General features: G+C 35.5%; 1 protein-coding gene across 2 annotated transcripts in view; it reads left to right on the forward strand.

The window, feature by feature from the left end:
- The window catches only part of RNF145 (ring finger protein 145), a 109981-nt gene that overhangs the window by 37241 nt on the left and 54660 nt on the right, over positions 1-18080 (forward strand). For both annotated transcript variants that reach the window (XM_074212511.1, XM_074212510.1), the window contains exons 3-4: positions 1461-1569; positions 16690-16781. In XM_074212511.1, the coding sequence (XP_074068612.1) occupies positions 1461-1569; positions 16690-16781 (201 nt within the window). The remainder of the gene's footprint in view (positions 1-1460; positions 1570-16689; positions 16782-18080) is intronic.

The raw sequence follows: 18080 nt of genomic DNA on the forward strand, positions 1-18080 counted from the left end.
TTAGAAAGTTTGAGATGTCATTGACACATCTCATTTGACATGTCCAGGAAACCTGTCCTTAAGAAAGATTATTTTAGTGATTGAATAGAGGATAGATTAGAGCAAGGAGTTGAGGCAATTTGAGATTATTGCAATAATCCAGGCATGAAGTGATAAGGGCCTGTTACAGAGTGGGGACAGTGTCAGGAAAGGGGGGGCTACATAAGAGATGTTGCAAAGGTGAAATTGACAGTCTCCAGCAACAGATTGAATATGGGAAGAGAGGGATAGTATGGACCCGAAGGATGGTGCCTAGGTTGTGAGCCTGAGGGATTAGGAGAATGGTGTTTGTTGCCTTCTACAATGATAGGTAGGAGAAGGTGAGGCATGTAGAGGGAAAAGAGCATGAGTTCAGTTTTGGTTATGCTGAGTTTAAGATGTTTACTGGAGATATCTGAAAGTCTATTTAAATTAGGAGATTGAAAATCGACAAGAGGAATCGGGACAAGGTGGATTTAGGAATTGTCACCATAAAAGTGACAAATCTGTGGGAACTTATGAGATCATCAAGTGAAGTAATATAGGATAAGAGAAGTTTGTCCATATAGAATTCTCAAGGACCCCTGTAGTTAAAGGATGTTATCTGGAGAGGGGATCCAGCAAAGGAAATGGAGGAGTGATCAGATAGGTAGGACAGTGTTGAAGGCTGCTGAGAGGTCAAGGAGAATGAAGATTGAGGAAAGAACTTTGGATTTAGCATTTAAGAATGATCATTAGTAACTTCAGACAGAGAGAAAGCAGTTTCATTTCAATAAGCTTGGAAGCAAGATTGTAAATTTAAAAAAAGAGTGAGAGGAGAGAAAGTAGAATCACCTTTTCTGGGAGTTTAGAAACAAAGGGCAGGATAGAAAGAGGACAATAAAAAATCTTTAGCATTTTTCTTTGAACTCTTTGGGGATATATGCCAGGTAGGGATATTGTTGATCAAAGGATGTATAGTTTTGTAGTTTAGGGGGCATAATTTTGAATTACTTTACAAAATGTTTAGACCAGTTGACAACTCATGGGCATTATTAATGTTCCTGTTTTCCTTCAATTCCTCTGAAAAATGTTATTTTCCTTTCTTGGTAAGCTTTGCCAATCCAGTGGTGTGAGATGTAAAGTAGCTTTTTTTTCCTATTTTTTAACAGTTTGTGCATTTTTTCCCATATGGTTGTTGATAGTATGAATTTTTTCCTTTGAAAATTGCTGTTCCTATTCTTGGACCATTAATCAATTAGGGAATGATATAATTATATAAATAGCATAGTGATAGAATAGTCATATAATTTTTCCCCTTGAAAAACCATTAGCAATGATCTTAGAAAATTCAATTTTGAATTTAATACTTTAAGATTTATTTACTTTAAAATAGTGTTATTAAACTAAGAGTGAATTAATATTACATTTTGCTTGAGATTTTATTTTTATTTCTCCTACAGGTTATATCTTAAGTGTTGTGCTCCTTACTTTACCTAGACAGCATCTGGTTCAGCTTTACCTATACTTTCTTACTGCACTATTGCTTTATGCTGGCCATCAGATCTCCAGGTAAGAATGCCATATAATTTCTGATACATAGCTTGAATTTTTGAAGTTTATTGTTGCAAATGATTTATGATTGGAACTCAACTTGTTTGTTGAAAACAATGCTTTTGGGGAAATGCGTGAAAAAGTCTGTTTGTATGTGTGTGTGTGTGTGTGTGTGTGAAAGAGGAGAATTACTTTCTAAATGAAAAGCACTATATACAGAGTCAATATTTGAAATTATATTCAAATTTTGTTGCTGCTATACAGTGAACATATCACTTCTTTGTAAGGAGGCAGTATGGTAATGAGCAGAAAGAGCAGTAACTCAGAAATCAGAATACCAGAGTTCAAATCTAACCTCTAAATTCTTACAGCCTTTGAAACCTTGAGCAAGTCATTTAACCTTTCTTAGCCTGTTTGTAAAATGAGTAGGTTGGATTAGATTTGTCTATTCTAGCATTAGATTTATGAGCCTTTAAACTTTAGAGTGTATCTAACCCACAATCCATAGGCTGCATGTGGTCCTCAAAGTTCATTCTTGTGGAATTATTACATTTTATTATTATACTAATTGTAATTTGGTTACATTGTAGTCATAAATAAATATTAAATTCTATATGAAGGAGAGCTTGGTGGTGCAGTGGATTAGAGCACCGACCCTGGAATCAAGAGAATCTGAGTTCAAATGTGACCTCAGACACTTAGTAATTTCCTAACTGTGTGACCTTGGGCAAGTCACTTAACCCCACTGCCTTAAATAAATAAAATTTAAAAAAATTCTATAGGTATCCCTTAAAAAAGTTTTTGTTGGATGATGCAGCCCGCAAGAGCTAAAAGGTTAGACACCCACACAGTCTATACCATCTTAATAAAATTAGGTAGAATAAGTTTGCTTGTTTAAAATAGGTAATGTGCTAATGCTTATAAAATATTAGAGAACTTTCTGTTTCTCTTATTTTTCCATTTTCATTTGTCAGAGTAGAGTGATAGGAACATAATTGACGGTGAATCTAGAGACTGTCATTATTGAAAATCACCTTGAAAGCTATAATAATGTGCACATGATCATGTGAAATGATTGCATTATATTTTCCACTTGATTGTGATACTATTGTTTCCGAATTTAACAGAATTTATTTACAGTATTATACTACTATAAAATATTGACAAATCTAGGAAGAATGTCTATTTGAACTTACAGCTAGGAGTAAATGATCAGTATTCTTTTTTATAAGTTAAGGATTATTTTTATGTTAATATGTTTCATGACTTTAATGGCTAAAGACTTTGTCACTTAATGTCCAGCCTAGTGGTAATAAACCTTTCCATACTTAGAACCAGGCAGCTCCTCTGAAAAGTCTTTGGAACTGTACCTGAACCTATTATAGAACCTAACATAGTGTGTGCTCTGTAAAGAACTCACTCAGTTCTTTAAATGGATAGCCTTTGAGATGCTGGATCCAATGAAGAAGTGAAATGTGTTAAATCATGTTAACAAAAACATCCTCCAGATGATTAGCTTCCAAGTTAAAATAGAATTTTAGTGATGATTGAAACCATGACAGTCACAGCATTTATGTAATATAGTTATGTATTATTCATATTTTTTCAGAGAGGGTAAAAATTATGCTTTTGGAGGATAAGAAACTGAGCAAGGTGTTGCACCAGGGGAAAATAAATATTTTTTGGCAGTTTTAAAAAAAATTTTAGTGAATTTGTTTTTCTAAGTTTAAAAAACCCTTTTTTATTGGAGATTGGCAAAGGTTTTTTATTTTAAGCAAAAATGTGCTTCAAATTAGATGCAACATTTAGATATTGATATTATAATAATCTATAAAATATTAAAGAGGGAGCATTTGGTTTTTGAAAAATGTAATAGTTTAAACTTATCATCTACCTTTACAAGAACTTCTATAAGATGTTAGAATTCAGTGAAGGAAATGTAAGAGTTTTGACCCATTTCACTTTTATCTTTAAAACAAACATATTCTTATTGCTGATACCAAAAAAATTTCCCTGTTTAAAAAAAAACACTTTCCTTTCAACCCCCCACCCCTACCCCCCAACCTGCCTTAGCTATCATCCTATAGCTCACATCTCCTTTATGACTAAACTCTTTGAAAAAAGACTTGGTCTAAGCCTCTGTTTTCTTTCAGTCTCTTCTAATTCCTCTATTTTATGACTTCTAACCACAACATTTAACCAAAATTGATCTTATTTTGATTTTTATTTCTATTAGTAAAATGATTGCATACAATCATATAGCACTATGTACCAGGCACATAGTTACACCCCAAAATGCTTCTCTTCTTATTCTATCTGTCTATGCAGAGTTTTTTCAGTTTCATATCATCAAAGTTTTTATTTTTATTTTTTTTGTTATTCTTTTGTTTAGTTAAGAATGAATCTGTTACCCAGAGATGAAATCTGGGTATATGATCTGCTTCTATTCTCTTTTTTTAAAAATGATATGATCTTAGGCGCAGCTAGGTGATGCCAGCCCTGGAGTCAGGAGTACCTGGGTTCAAATCCGGTCTCAGACACTTAATAATTACCTATGTATAGGCCTTGGGCAAGCCACTTAACCCCATTACCTTGCAAAAACTAAAAAACTAAAATAAAAAAATAATAATATGATCTTTAATATCAAGGTCATGTTTTCTGTTAGAATATATTTCTTAGTCTAATCAACGAGTATGTACCTGGTTTCCGGTTTTTTCCTATTCCAAAAATGTGCTACTTTGAGTATCTCTTTTTGGCATTTGTGGGCCACTGAAATCTCTGCATCAAAGAGTATGGACATTTTGTTCAGTTTTTTCTTTTTTTCTTTTTAATATAATTCCCATTTGCTTACCAGAAGTTAGTTTCACTAACAATATGTTATTAATGTGCCTGTCTTGTAGGTCCTTCAGTATTATCAATTTTCATCTTTATTGTCATCAACTAATTTTCAATATGTGAGGTGAAAACTAGCATAGTTTTTATTTGCATTTCTCTTATTCATGATTTAGAGCAGTCTTTCATATTGTTTTTATTAGTTTGCAGTTCTTTTGAGAAAGATTGGTTTATATTCTTTGATCACATCCATTGTTGACATGACTCTTGGTCTTAGCATATTGTATTCCTTTTGCATCTTGGGTGTATGAGTTTTATCAGAAAAATTTGATACAAATATTTCATCCTAATCCATGACTTTCCTTCTTAGTTGAGCTGAGTCTTTCCAGTTTCATGAAATAGATATTTTCTATTTTTAATCTTCTATGATCTCCTTTGTATGGATAAGTAGTCTCCTTTTCTATACTATAAAAACATCTGAGATTATTTTATTCTAAGTTTTTTAGAGTTTTAAAATTCAGATTATATAAGCATTTTGAGCTTATTATGGTATTTGGTATAAAATCATTGCTCTATACCCATTTTGTGTCGAATAGATAAGAAAGCCCTTGCCCCTTTGGGGAGGGCAGTGTTTAGACATTCTACTGGGAAAGGAAACTGCAGAGATAAGTATAAAATGTATAAAAAGCAAATTTTTGGGGAAAACATTAGCAACAATCAGTAAGCATTTATGAATACCCATTATGTGCAAAGCTTTTACATTGTAGAGTCAAAGGCAAAAAACCAAAAAAACCCTCAAAATCCAAACAAAGGAAAAATTCTAGTACTCAAGAATTTTACATTTTAGTAAATATTCACATATGTAAATAAACACAGGCTATCCAAAGCAATTTTGGGATTTTTGGATATTTAGGGGAATCAAGCAAAGTACAGACATTTATTATAAAATCATATAATTTTCTAGGACTTGAGTGGGAAGAGAATTTAGGAGTCATTTATTCTAATCCCCTCATTTTATAGATGAGATAATTGAGGACCAGAGCTGTCCATTTACTTGCTCAGTATCACAAAGATAATATGTCACAGAGGTGAAATTTGATCTTAGGTCCTCTGATTCCAATTCCATCACTTTTTAAACCATATTACATTGCATCCTTTCTTTAGTCATTTCTTTTTCTTGCAGATTAATTTGAAGAAAACAGTTTCTTTAAAAAATTTTTTTATTTAAGGCAAGGGATTTAAATGACTTTCCCAAGGTCATATAGCTAGACAATTATTAAGTGACTGGGGCTGGATTTGAACTCAGGTCCTCCTGACTCCAGGGCCAGTGTTCTATCCACTGCACCACCTAACCGCCCCCCTGAAGAAAGCAATTTCAATACCCTTAACACAATCAAAGAAAACAGCTTAAAATTAGAAGAGAGAACAGGCTATCAAGGATACTGAAACTAGGTGAATAGGTTAAAAAAAAATTTTTTTGTTAATGCTTAGCATTGCTTACACTCTACAGATAGCCCAAATGAGATTTAGGAGGAATAAGCTATTATTATTCAGTTGAGTTATTTTCCTCTGATAAAACTAATAATAAATATGATCAACAGGTAAGTCTTCAGAGTTAAGTTTGTAATGTGCTCTTGGAACATCTCATCTGTTGTTGCTTCTTGAAAGAATAAACTTTCTGAAAAATTGTATTAAACAATTATAGGTTGGGGCAGCTAGGTGGAGCAGTGGATAGAGCACTGGCCCTGGAGTCAGGAGTTACCTGAGTTCAAATCCCGCCTCAGACACTTAACAATTACCTAGCTGTGTGGCCTTGGGGCAAGCCACTTAGTCCCATTGCATTGCAAAAAAAAAAAATTACAGGTCCAAGATTCTCTTCTTCCTAGCTTCAATTATTTCAAATAGTCTTTTAGAATATACTATGAACTATAACTTCAGTAAAACAAACCTTTGTTGTTTCTGTTGTACTCTGAACCTGGTGGCAGAACAATAAGAGTTGATTAAGAACTAGTTGATTACTGTGTGTTTGTTTGACTGAAATAAGACATTGGAATTAGGTATTTACTTTAAGGACCTAATTTTTGTTTCAGTTCCCTTTTCCCTTTTTAATTAAATATTTAAAATCTCCAGAGAGAAACATAAGCTCATTAATGGCTATTTTAATGAAATGAATATGGATTTTTATGAGCTTACTTGTTGAAAGAAACATTTGCCAAGATTTTATAAAAAGTAATTTAAAACATTTGTTATATTTTATACTTGTTTTCATCTAATCATATTGAGAAGAAAGTCTAATTACAGAAGATAAAACAATTTATACACATAAATTATAAATGTAGAATTGTTTCATCCCATTTGCTACTTCAAAGCTTTTTTTTGTGATTGAAAGTGACCACAAATTCTTAATAATGATTTTTTGTTAAAGTATCAAAAATGATCATCATTTCAAGGCCTAAAATTGTAGGTACTTAATGTTTGTTGACTGAACGGATAAATGAATAGAAGAAAATTACTGCATCACATCCTCTGGGCATTATTGGATTTGTTTCTTGTCATATGTCTAACTTTTTCTTTGATGCCTCATCATGGCACAAAAGTGACTTCATGATACACAAGCTCTGTCCAAAAACTAGAAAGACTTCAGGTTACTGACATCACACCGCGCATTTATTAAGTGCTTTTTATGTGCCAGACACTGTGTTAAACATTGGGAGTACAAAGAAAAACAGAAACACAGTCTTGACCTCAGGCAGCTCATATTCCAAAGGGGAAGTCTGTGAACAGATAAGATATGTAGAGTATAAATAGAAGATAATCAGGGAACTGAGACATGGCATTTCCTATGAGAGGAAGAGCAAAGAGAGTAGTGTGACTGAGTCATAGTGCGTGGGGAAGATAATCAAGTATAAGAAAACTGGGAAATGTAGGAAGGGACCAGGTTTTGAAGGTCCTTAAAATTCAAATAGGATTTTATATTTGATTCTGAAGATAATAAAGAATCATTTGATTTTACTGAGTAGGGGATTAGCATTCTGAACTGAATTTTTAGGAAGATCTCTTTGGTTACTGAGTCTAGATAGCTTCCAGACATGGAAACTGATGGGAAAGCTATTGCAGTGGTCCAGGTGTGAGAAATAACAATAGGGTTGCAAGGGTGGGTAACTTGGAGAATGTTGGTGTTTTTAGTAGGAAGAGGGGAGAGTTTGAGGGGGAAAAATAATGAATTTAATAGTGGACATCTGGTTTGAGATGTCTAAAAGACAGTTGTTGATGTGGGGAATATAGTTCAGAAGAGATACTGGATTTGGATAATTGAATCCATGGTAACTGGTGAGACCCCCAAATGTGGAAATATTTCTGCTAATGTCCATTTAGATATTTAGATCATCATTCATCTACTATATTTGATCAAACAATTCACCCCTCAAAAACTTCTACATTTATTGAATTTTGAGTTCTTCCTGTGGTTGCCGTGGCAGCACCAGATCAAATGATTTAATGGACCAGATGTTCCTGTCCCCTGATACAGAGGGAAAAGATAATGAGAGCCAGCATAGACCCTTGGGAGACACCTAATGTTAGCGAATATGACATTGATATAGATCCATCAAAGGAGAGTCTAAAATTTTCAGGCAGGTCATTTGGGGGTCAAGCAGTGTCTTGTTTCATTGATGAAAAATCACCACAACTAACTTTTTATTTACAGCTAACTTTTTGCAAATCTTGGATCCCAAAGTTTTTTTTTTTTGTGGAATATGAGGGAGACATAGGAACTCAAGAAGGTGATCAAGAAAGATTGAATGGTATTGGTGGAGAGATGCCCTATACTGTTGCAACCATAGATCTTTGGAGTGTTTGAAAAATCAAGATCTCCAAAATGGCTTTCCATTTAAAAAAAAATCTGTTCTTTGAAAACAAGTCAGTAAGGATGTATGATCATGAACGAGGCCAGTTTTTTTTTTATCGTACTGAAATGAGTATCATTTCATTTCCTAATAGGAAGTAAATTAATTGAAAATGTACAAAATACTATATGAATATATGCAGGAATGTTCAAAGATTAGTCTGCCTAAGAATTCCAAGAATGGAGGTGTCCAACTCTTTGTGGCCCTGTATTGAGTTTCTTTTTTTTTTCATGCCTTCATCTTTCAATTTGTTTTTAGGGTTTTTTTTTTGCAAGGCAAATGGGGTTAAGTGGCTTGTCCAAGGCCACACAGCTAGGTAATTATTAAGTGTCTGAGACTGGATTTGAACCCAGGTACTCCTGACTCCAAGTCCGGTGCTTTATCCACTATGCCACCGAGCCGCCCCTTCTTTCAATTTTTTGAATAACTTTTTATTTCTCCTAATTACATGCAAAAACAATTTTAAAATTATTTTTTCTTTGAAATGTTGAGTTCCAAATTCTCTCCTCCCTCCCATTTCTCCTTTTTGAGAAGACAGGCAATTTGTTGTTATAGGTTATACATTTGCAGTCATGAAAAACTCATTTCTGTATTAGTCAAGTTGTAAAAGAAGACAGAGACCCCTCAAAAAAAGAAAAACATGAAAAAACAAAGTGAAAACTCAAGCTTCATTCCGTATTCAGACTCCATCAGTTCTTTCTCTGCTGGCAGAGGGTATTTTTCATCAAGCATTCTCTGGAATTGTTTTAGGTCATTGTGTTGCTGAAAATAGCTAAGTCATTCACAGTTGATCATCTTCATAATATAGTTGTTATTGCATTCAATTTTCTCTTGGTTCTGCTCTCTTCACTTTGCATCAGTTCATTTAAGTCATACCAGGTTTTTCCTGTAATCATCCGGCTCATCATTTCTTATACCACAATGGTATTTTATCACAACCAATTTGTTCAGCCATTCTCTAATTGATAGATATCACCTTAATTTTTATTTCTGTATGGGATTTTCTTGACAAAGAAACTGCAGTGTTTGGTATTTCCTTCTCCAATGGATAAAGACAAACAGAATTTAAAAATAATTTGTCCAGATCATACAGCTAGTGAGTGTTGAAGACTAGATTTGAACTCCAGTCTTACCAACTCCAGGTCTGCCATTCAATCCACTAAGCCACCTAGCTTCCTCCATGTGTCTGTAATGTTCATTTGTGATTTTCTTTTTTTCTTTTTCTTAATTTTATTTAAAAAAATTTTTTTTACCCCAGCTACATGCAAAAGAAAGTTTCAACATATGCTTCCAAAACCTTCAGTTTCAAATTCTCTCCCTTTTCCCCACCCCATTCTCTCCATTGAGAAAGCAAGTTACTTGGTATAGATTAAAAATATGTAGCCATGAAGCACATTTTACAATAGCCATGTTATAAAAATAAACATAATCCCCCACCCCAAAAAAAAGCAAGAAAAGAAAGTTTGCTTCCGTCTGTATTCAGACACCATCAATTCTTTCTTTGGGATGGATAGTATTTTTTTGCCGTAAGTCCATCAGAGAAATTGCTTCAATATTTTTTTCCCCACAGTTGCTATTGTTAGCTATATTTCACTCTATCCTATTTCCCCCATCCCCATTTATTCTATTTTCTCACTCCTTTCATCCTGTCCCTACTCAGAAGTCTGTTGTGTCTGACTACCTTCTCTCATGATCATCCTCTCTTTTATCACCTTCACTCCCCTCCCCTGTTCTTTTTCTCTCATCCCTTTCCTCTCCTATTTTCTTCTAGGGTAAGATACATTTCTATACCCAGTTGAGTGTGATGTTATTTCCTCTCTGGCTCACTCACTCCCCTTCACCTTCCCTCTCTTCCACTCCACTGCAAAAGCCTTTTCTTGCTTCTTTTATGTGAAATAACCTAGCTGGTTCTACCTCCCTTGTCCTTTTCTCCGAGTACATTCCTTTCTTATCCATTAATTCCATGTTTTTAATATATTATACCTTCAAACTCAGGTCCCTCCTGTGCCTTGTCTATATATGTTCCTTTTAACTGCCATAATAGGTTCATATGAGTCACCAGTATCATCTTCCCATGCAGGAATACAAGCAGTTGAACATCATTAAATCCCTTATAATGTGCACTTCCATCCTCTCTGTGCTTAACCTGAGTCCTGTACTTGAAGATCATACCTTCTGTTCAGCTCCAATTATTTCATCAGAAAGTTTTAAAGTCTTCTATTTCCTTGAATATCCATCTTTTCCCCTGAAATAGTATGTTCAGTTTTGCTTGGTAGTTGATTCTCAATTGTAGTCCAAGTTCTTTTGCCTTTTGGAATATCATTTTCCAAATCCTACAGACCTTAAATGTTGAAGCTGCTAGATCTTGTGTTAGCCTGACTGTAGCTCTACAATATTTGAATTGCTTCTTTCTGGTTGTTTATAATATTTTCTCCTTTACTTGGGAATTCTGAAATTAGGCTATAATATTCTAAGCAGTTTTCATCTTAGGATCTCTTTCAGGAGGTGCTTGGTCTCTACTTCTAGGATATCAGGGTAGTTTTTCCTGAGTAATTTCCTGGAAAATGATGTCTAGGCTTTTCTTTTTTTTTTTTGGTCATGATTTTCAAAAATAATTTTTTAATTATTTCTTCTGGATCTCTTTTCTAGGTCAGTTGTTTTTCCAGTGAGATATTTGAAATTTTCTTCTTGTTTTTCATTCTTTTGGTTTAATTTTATTGTTTCTTGATTTCTCACTTAGTCATCAGCTTCCCTTAACTCCATTGTACATTTTAAGGAATTATTTTCTCCAGAGAGTTTTTGTATCTCCTTTTCCATCTGATCAATTTTGCCTTTTAAAGGCATTCTTTTCCTCATTGACTTTGTGGACTGCTTTTTCCATTTGGCCTAAACTGGTTTTTCAGTCTTTTTTTTTTTTTGGTCTCCTTCACCAAGCTACTGACTTGGTTTTCATGATTTTCCTGCATTGCTCTCATTTCTCTTACTAGTTTTTCTCTACCTCCCTTACTTGATTTTCAAAATCTTTTTTTTTTAGGTTTTTGCAAGGCAAATGGGGTTAAGTGGCTTGCCCAAGGCCACACAGCTAGATGATTATTAAGTGTTTGAGACCAGATTTGAACCCAGGTACTCCTGACTCCAAGGCTGGTGCTTTATCCACTACGCCACCTAGCTTCCCCAATTTTCAAAATCTTTTTGAGCTCTTCCATAGTCTGACATCAATTAATATTTTTCTTGGAGGCTTTGTGTACAGAAGCCTTGATTTTGTCATCTTCTGAGTGTGAATTTTAATCTTCCCTAGGTCCCAAGTAATGGTTTATGTTTGAATTTTTTCTTCTGTTGTTTGCTCATTTTCCAAGCCTATGACTTAATTTTAACTTTGTTAAGGTGGAGCTCTGCTTCCAGGGTGGAGGACATACTTTCCTAAGCTTCTTGAGGGTTTTTGTAGCTGTTTTCAGGGTCAGCCCCCACCGGGACCTCAATTCCTCCAAAGTTTTTTGAGAGGCTCTGACTGGTCTCCTGGTCTGTGCTCTGTTCTGTGTATGACTGCAAGCATTCTTTTCTGCCCTAGAACCATGAGGAGAGTCCCTGCTCCGTTATGGCAGTAAAGTTCATTTACTTGGGACTGGGACCCTGAGTATGGGCAAAGTAACAGAGGCCTGCCTCAGAGATAGCAGAGACCTCTGCAATCTCTCCTGACACTTTACTGGCAATGGACTGAGCACTCTAGAAATAGCTGCCAGGTTGCTCCCTGCATGGTGACTCCCCAGATCTGTTCTTGGTTCTAGGACTGGGTCTTCACTGAGGACTGCGCTAGATACTCTAGTGTGGCAGAGATTTCCCACTGACCTTCCAAGTTGTCCTTGGCAATTCCTGGTCTGATAGATCCGGAAACTGCCACTGCTTCCCCAGACCTAGTTATCCTGTGGGCTGTTCCTGAATGGTTGGAGCTGGTTCGCTCCAGCAGGACTGGGCTGTGCCACAGGTCCTTTTTAACCTCAGGTGTAACAGATCTTTCTTGCTTATCTTCCAAGTTATCTTGGGCTAGAAAATTGTTTGTCTTTTTGTGGATTCCGTCACTCTAGAGTTTTATTGGAGGCATTATTTAAAGGTATTTGATGTGGTTTGGGGGAGAGACTGGGAATTCCTACCTCCACTCTGCCATTTTGGCTCTGCCCCCTCCATTTGTGATTTTTCCCAGTCAATAAGAGGCTTGCTAGAGTTTGATACTAAGCTCTGTAGTGCTCCAGAGCAATGGTGTCAATTTGCAGCCTCTAGGGCACAGGTACAAACTGGGAAATATTTAACAATAAAAATACAACAAAACTGTATGTGTTGGTGTTACCAATCCTTATGTGTGGATAATTTCTACTTGAGTTTGATACTAGAGTATGTCGGAAGTAGGAAGGTTATCCAATAAGCAGCTGGAAATGAAGACGATATTTTCTCCTCAAAGCAAACTTATATATGACAGATTGTTTTTTCAAAGGAATAAATAGCAAATCTCATCTTCCTAGTTTAATACCCAAAGATTTCCTGTTTTTTAAGTTTGTCTAACCTATAAGGTACAAAATTAATTTTTTTTGTAGATTTTTTGTACTAAAAGTAAATGAAAGCTGTATTTTATTTTTCAAATTTTAATTTTTTCTTTTTTCTTTTTTTAATTTACATTTTTATTTATTTACAGATTGCTAAAATAGTCTTGTTGTAAGAGTAAACATAATCCCTCCTCCCCCTACAAAAATAAAAAACCTCAGAAGAAATAAAGTGAAAGAAAGAGGGAAAAAAATGTGCTGTAGCTGGTGTTCTGATACAAACAACTCTGTCTCTGGAGTGGATTGCATTCTTTTATCATAAATCCATTAGAAAAGTTACTCCCATATTTTTCCACAGTTGCAGTTGCTGATTTAATTCCCTCTGTCTATTCCTATCCACTACCATTTATGATATTTTCTCTCTCCTTTCACTCCTCAAAAGTGTGCTGTGGGGCAGCCGAGTGGTGCAGCTGACAGAACACCGGCCCTGGGGCCAGGAGGACCTAAGCCTACCACCCAGCCGTGGGGTCCCAGACAGGCCACCCAATCCCACCGTGACCTTGCAAAAAGTAAAAAAGAAAATGTGTTATATCTGACTACCCTCTCCTATGATCTACCCTCTCCTCCATCACCTACCTCCCTACTTCCCTCCCCCGTCCCCTTTTCTACCTGTCCTTTCCCTTTCTCCCAGTACCTTTCCTTTTCATTTACTGACTACATTTTTAAACTATATCTTCAAATTTGGCTCTCTTCTGTGCCTTGTCTATAAAAGCACCCAGCTCTAGTAAATGAGAAAGTTCATATGAGTATTATCAGTGTCATCTTCCCATGCAGGAATACTTGCAGTTCATCATCATTAAATCCCTCATAATTTACTCTTCTCATCCACCCTATCTGTAATTCACCTGAGTCCTGTTCTTGAAGATCAAACTTTCTCTTCAGCTCTGGTCATTTCAACAGGAACATTTGAAATTCCCCTGTTTCATTGAAAGTCCATATTTTCCCCTAGAAGAGGAGGATGTTTAGTTTTACTGGGTAGTTGATTCTTGGTTGCATTCTTTTGTCTTTGGAATATTTGTCTTTGGAATATTATATTCCAAGTCTTCTGAGCCTTTAATGTGGACTTCTAAATCCTGTGTAATCCTGATTGTAGCTCCACGATATTTGAATTGTTTCCTTCTGGCTGCTTGTAATATTTTCTCTTTAGCTTGAGAATTCTGGAACTTGAGTGTAATATTCCTGGGGAGGAGTTGAGTGGATTCTCTCCATTTCTATTTTGCCCTCTGCTTCTAGGATATCAGGGCAATTTTCCTGTAGAAATTCTTTAAAAGTGAAGTCAAGGCTCCTTTCCTGATCATGACTTTCAGGTAGCCCAATAATTTTTAAATGATCTCTTCTGGATCTGCTTTCCAGCCCAGTTGTTTTTCCAGTAAGATATTTCATGTTTTCTTCTAATTTTTCATTCTTTTGGTTTTGTTTTATTGTGTCTGGATTCCTCGCAAAGTCATCAGCTTCCTTTAGCTCCATTTTGCATTTGAAGGAATTGTTTTCTTCAGAGAGCTTTTCCATCTCCTTTCCCATCTGGTTTACTCTTATTTTTTAAGGCATTCTTCTTCTCATTAACTTTTTGGACTGCTTTTTCCACTTGACCTAAACTGGTTTTTAACATGATGTTTTCTTCAGCTTTTTTTTTTTAGATCTCCTTCACCAAGCTGCTGACTTGGTTTTCATGTTTTTCCTGCATCTCTCTCATTTCTCTTCCCAATTTTTCTTCTATCTACCTTACTTGATTTTTCAAAATCAACTTCTACAATAGTTTGAGCCCAACTTCTATATTTCTTGGAGGCTTTGGATACAGAAACTTGGACTTTGTCATCTTCTGAGGTGTTTTGATCCTCTATGGGACCAAAGTAATGTCTATGGTCAGGTTCCTTTTTTCCTGTTTACCCATTTCCCCAGCCTGTGCCCTGGTTTTGGGGGGTACTTCCTGAGATTTTGAGTATTATTGGAAAACCCCCACAAGGACCTCAGTTCCTTCAAGGTCTTATGAGAGGCTCTGACTGCTCTCTTGGCCTGTGCTTTGATTTGTGGATGACCACAAGCCCTCCTCTCTGCTCTGGAGCTGTGAGGAGAGTCCTGCTCTGCTGTGAAAGTATGGGGTCCCAGACTGTGACTAGGATCTGAATATGGAGAAAGCACCAGAGTTCTGTCCCAGGGACAGGAGAGACCTTGACAGTCTCCCCCCCAGCCCCTTACCTTCCATGGGTTGAGTGCTCTGGAAGCAGCTGCTAGGTAGCCCCTGCTGGGTAGATCTGTGGGCTTCCTTCCATTTCCTGGGGTCTGGGCTGCACTGAGGATCTCAGCTATGCTGATGGTCATGGTTATGCTGAGGAATATTCTTGCTTCCACTCACTCTGGAAGAGGTTTCCCCACTGATCTTCCAAGTTGGGCTTGGTGTTCCCTTGGTTGGCAGATCAGGAGACTGCTTCTGCCAGGAGCTGGCATTCCCAGTGACCCAGGTGCCCATGGCATGATGATTCTGACTGCGCTGCCACCCCCTCCAACCCTGTGGAACAGAGCCTTCCCATGATCTTTCAGGTTACCTTGGGCTGGAGAATTGCCTCTCTGGATCTTTCTGTGGGTTTGATCTCTCGAAAATTTAGTTAGAGTCATAATTTTAAAGGTTTTGGAATATTTTGGAGAGAGCTCCTAGGAAAAGCTGTACTCATGCCACCATCTTGGCTCTGCCCCCAAAGCTATATTTTAATATGTAATTTTTCAATTCTAATCTGATCCTATGATTTATAGCTAATCTTATATTAAAGTGGACTGAATAATCTTTAATTTTATAAAATTCTGAATTTAAATACCAGATGAATATTTCTATATATGTTGTTGAAGAAGAGATAACTGAAGCAAAATTATAAATCTCTTTTATGTGAAATCTATTTTTCTTTAAAGTATTTAGTACATTCAGCACATAATTTTCAAAGCTATTCTGTTTGTGTTTTCTTTTGGTCTTACCATTTATACACTGTTTCAATAGTGGGGTATTTCTATTCCTTTTCCTCCCTTTCTCCTCCATTGGAAAAAAAAAAGAATAACAAAACCCTTGTAATAAATGCAAATAATTAGGTAAGACAGATACCCACGTTGGCTATGTCTGGAAGTGTATGTCTCATTCTGCATCTTGAATCAATCACCTTTATGTCAGGGTAGCATTCTTCCCCTTTGGTACTCTGGAATTTTGGGCATTTTATTGGTCATAATTCTTTAAATTTGCAAAAATACTCTTAAACAAAACCCACCAATTTTTGTTTTCTTGTTATATGCAAACTTGATTTTGTATGATTACCTTAATAAAGTGGAAGAGAGGCAGAAACATAGGAGGACTTTGAGCAAAAGGCCCTTTGGGGGTGGGGGTCAGGACTAGGGTGATAGGAAGAAAGGGAAGGCTTAGTTAGTAGTAATCCAGATAGCAGTATAGGAAGACAGGTTGCCTTAGTGACATTTATTATATGAGAGCTATGAGGAGGAAGTAAAATATTTATTAAAACATTGTGAAGCTATGTGCAAGATAACTCCCTTTCTTTCTGCATCTGCTCCTGAAATATTAAAATTATATTGTGTGGAAGACATGGGGAAATGCAAGAAGAAAAGGTTATTCATTCCAGAAAAATGTATCATTCTACAATCTTATTAACAGGGTATGAAAAGGAATTTTATTAGAATAATCTAATTTTGTAGGAAGATTTCTATCCGAACTGTGGAATGGAGTTTTACCATTGCCAATTTCTTTTCTTTTGTTTACCACATTTTTATTTTTGGAATGTATATAAGAATACAATTTCATTATTTGTGTATTTTAGAGATTATGTTAGAAGTGAACTGGAATCGGCCTATGAAGGACCAATGTTCTTAGAGCCTTTGTCCATGAATCGTTTCACCACAGCCCTAATAGGTAAGTGTAATTAGTAAAAACAGGTAAGATGATAGATATGAATGTAACTCAGGGAGAGTTGAATCTTTTTCTCTCTTGGCAAGATGGGTTCTTGATTTTTTTTTTTTTTTTTTTTTTGGTTTTTGCAAGGCACATGGGGTTAAGTGGCTTGCCCAAGGCCACACAGCTATGTAATTATTAAGTGTCTGAGTCCAGATGTGAACTCAGGTACTCTTGACTCCAGGGCTGGTGCTGTATCCACTGCGCCACCTAGCCGCCCTGGGTTCTTGATTTTAATGAACCATTTTTGCTTTTATGTTTTAGGTTTCTTTATTCTTGTAGGTGATGGTTAGGAGGGAGAGATAGCATGTTGGATTGTTTAGAGTACCATACCTGGAGTCAGGAAGATCTGAGTTCAGATCCTGCCTATGATGCTATATAACCATAAACAAGTTATATAACTTAATACTTGTAGTAACAAACTCATAGGGCTTTTCTGAAGCTAACATGAGATAATGTGCTTTGCAGACATATTAACTCAATAAGTCAGTTTTTATTTATAAATTATCTGGACATGTATGGTGCAATAAAAAATGCTAGAATAAAATTATGAACTCCTGAATTCTAATCCTGGCTTAGTTGTTCCTGTAATTTGAGAGAGCTTAATTTCTGTGAACTTTTGTTTCCTCGTCTATAAAAGTAGGGATTGAAAGACCTATCTCCTTTATATAGCTGTTATGAGGATCAAATGAAAAAGTACATAAAAGAACCCTTTGTAATGAATGCTCTACAAATAAGATATTATCTTTATTGTTTGTCATAACTGCTTGAAAAGATCTTCAGTTTATATATTTGGAACTTTAAGCAAAAATAATATAGGTTTATATATAAAATATGGGAAATGTTTTCTATTTGAAATGTATTTCTATGAAATCTATGAAAGCATTTTTTCTATATATGTTCTCACTGGAAGGAATGGAGGAAAGATTGATTTTTAAAAAAAAAACAGTTTAACCTAATGGACTGAATTGTAACTCTCTACATTCATACATACATACTATGAATATATTAAGTTTATATATATATTTTCAATCAGTTTGCTTCAGACGATGTAGATAATTCTCATCAACTTTTAAAACATTGAATTGGTTCTTATAAATTCTTCAAACTAGTGGAGATGTTTTGCAAGAAAAGATCCTAGTAGGAATATATTTAATTTGCTAAAAATATAAATTTAGCATTATCTAAAGAAATTACTTTCTTCTAATATTTTCTAACATTACTCTTAATTTTCTGCATTGATTACTTAAGTGATCTTCA

This window comes from Macrotis lagotis, chromosome 1 (genome assembly GCF_037893015.1).
Source record: "Macrotis lagotis isolate mMagLag1 chromosome 1, bilby.v1.9.chrom.fasta, whole genome shotgun sequence".
NCBI lineage: Eukaryota > Metazoa > Chordata > Mammalia > Peramelemorphia > Peramelidae > Macrotis > Macrotis lagotis.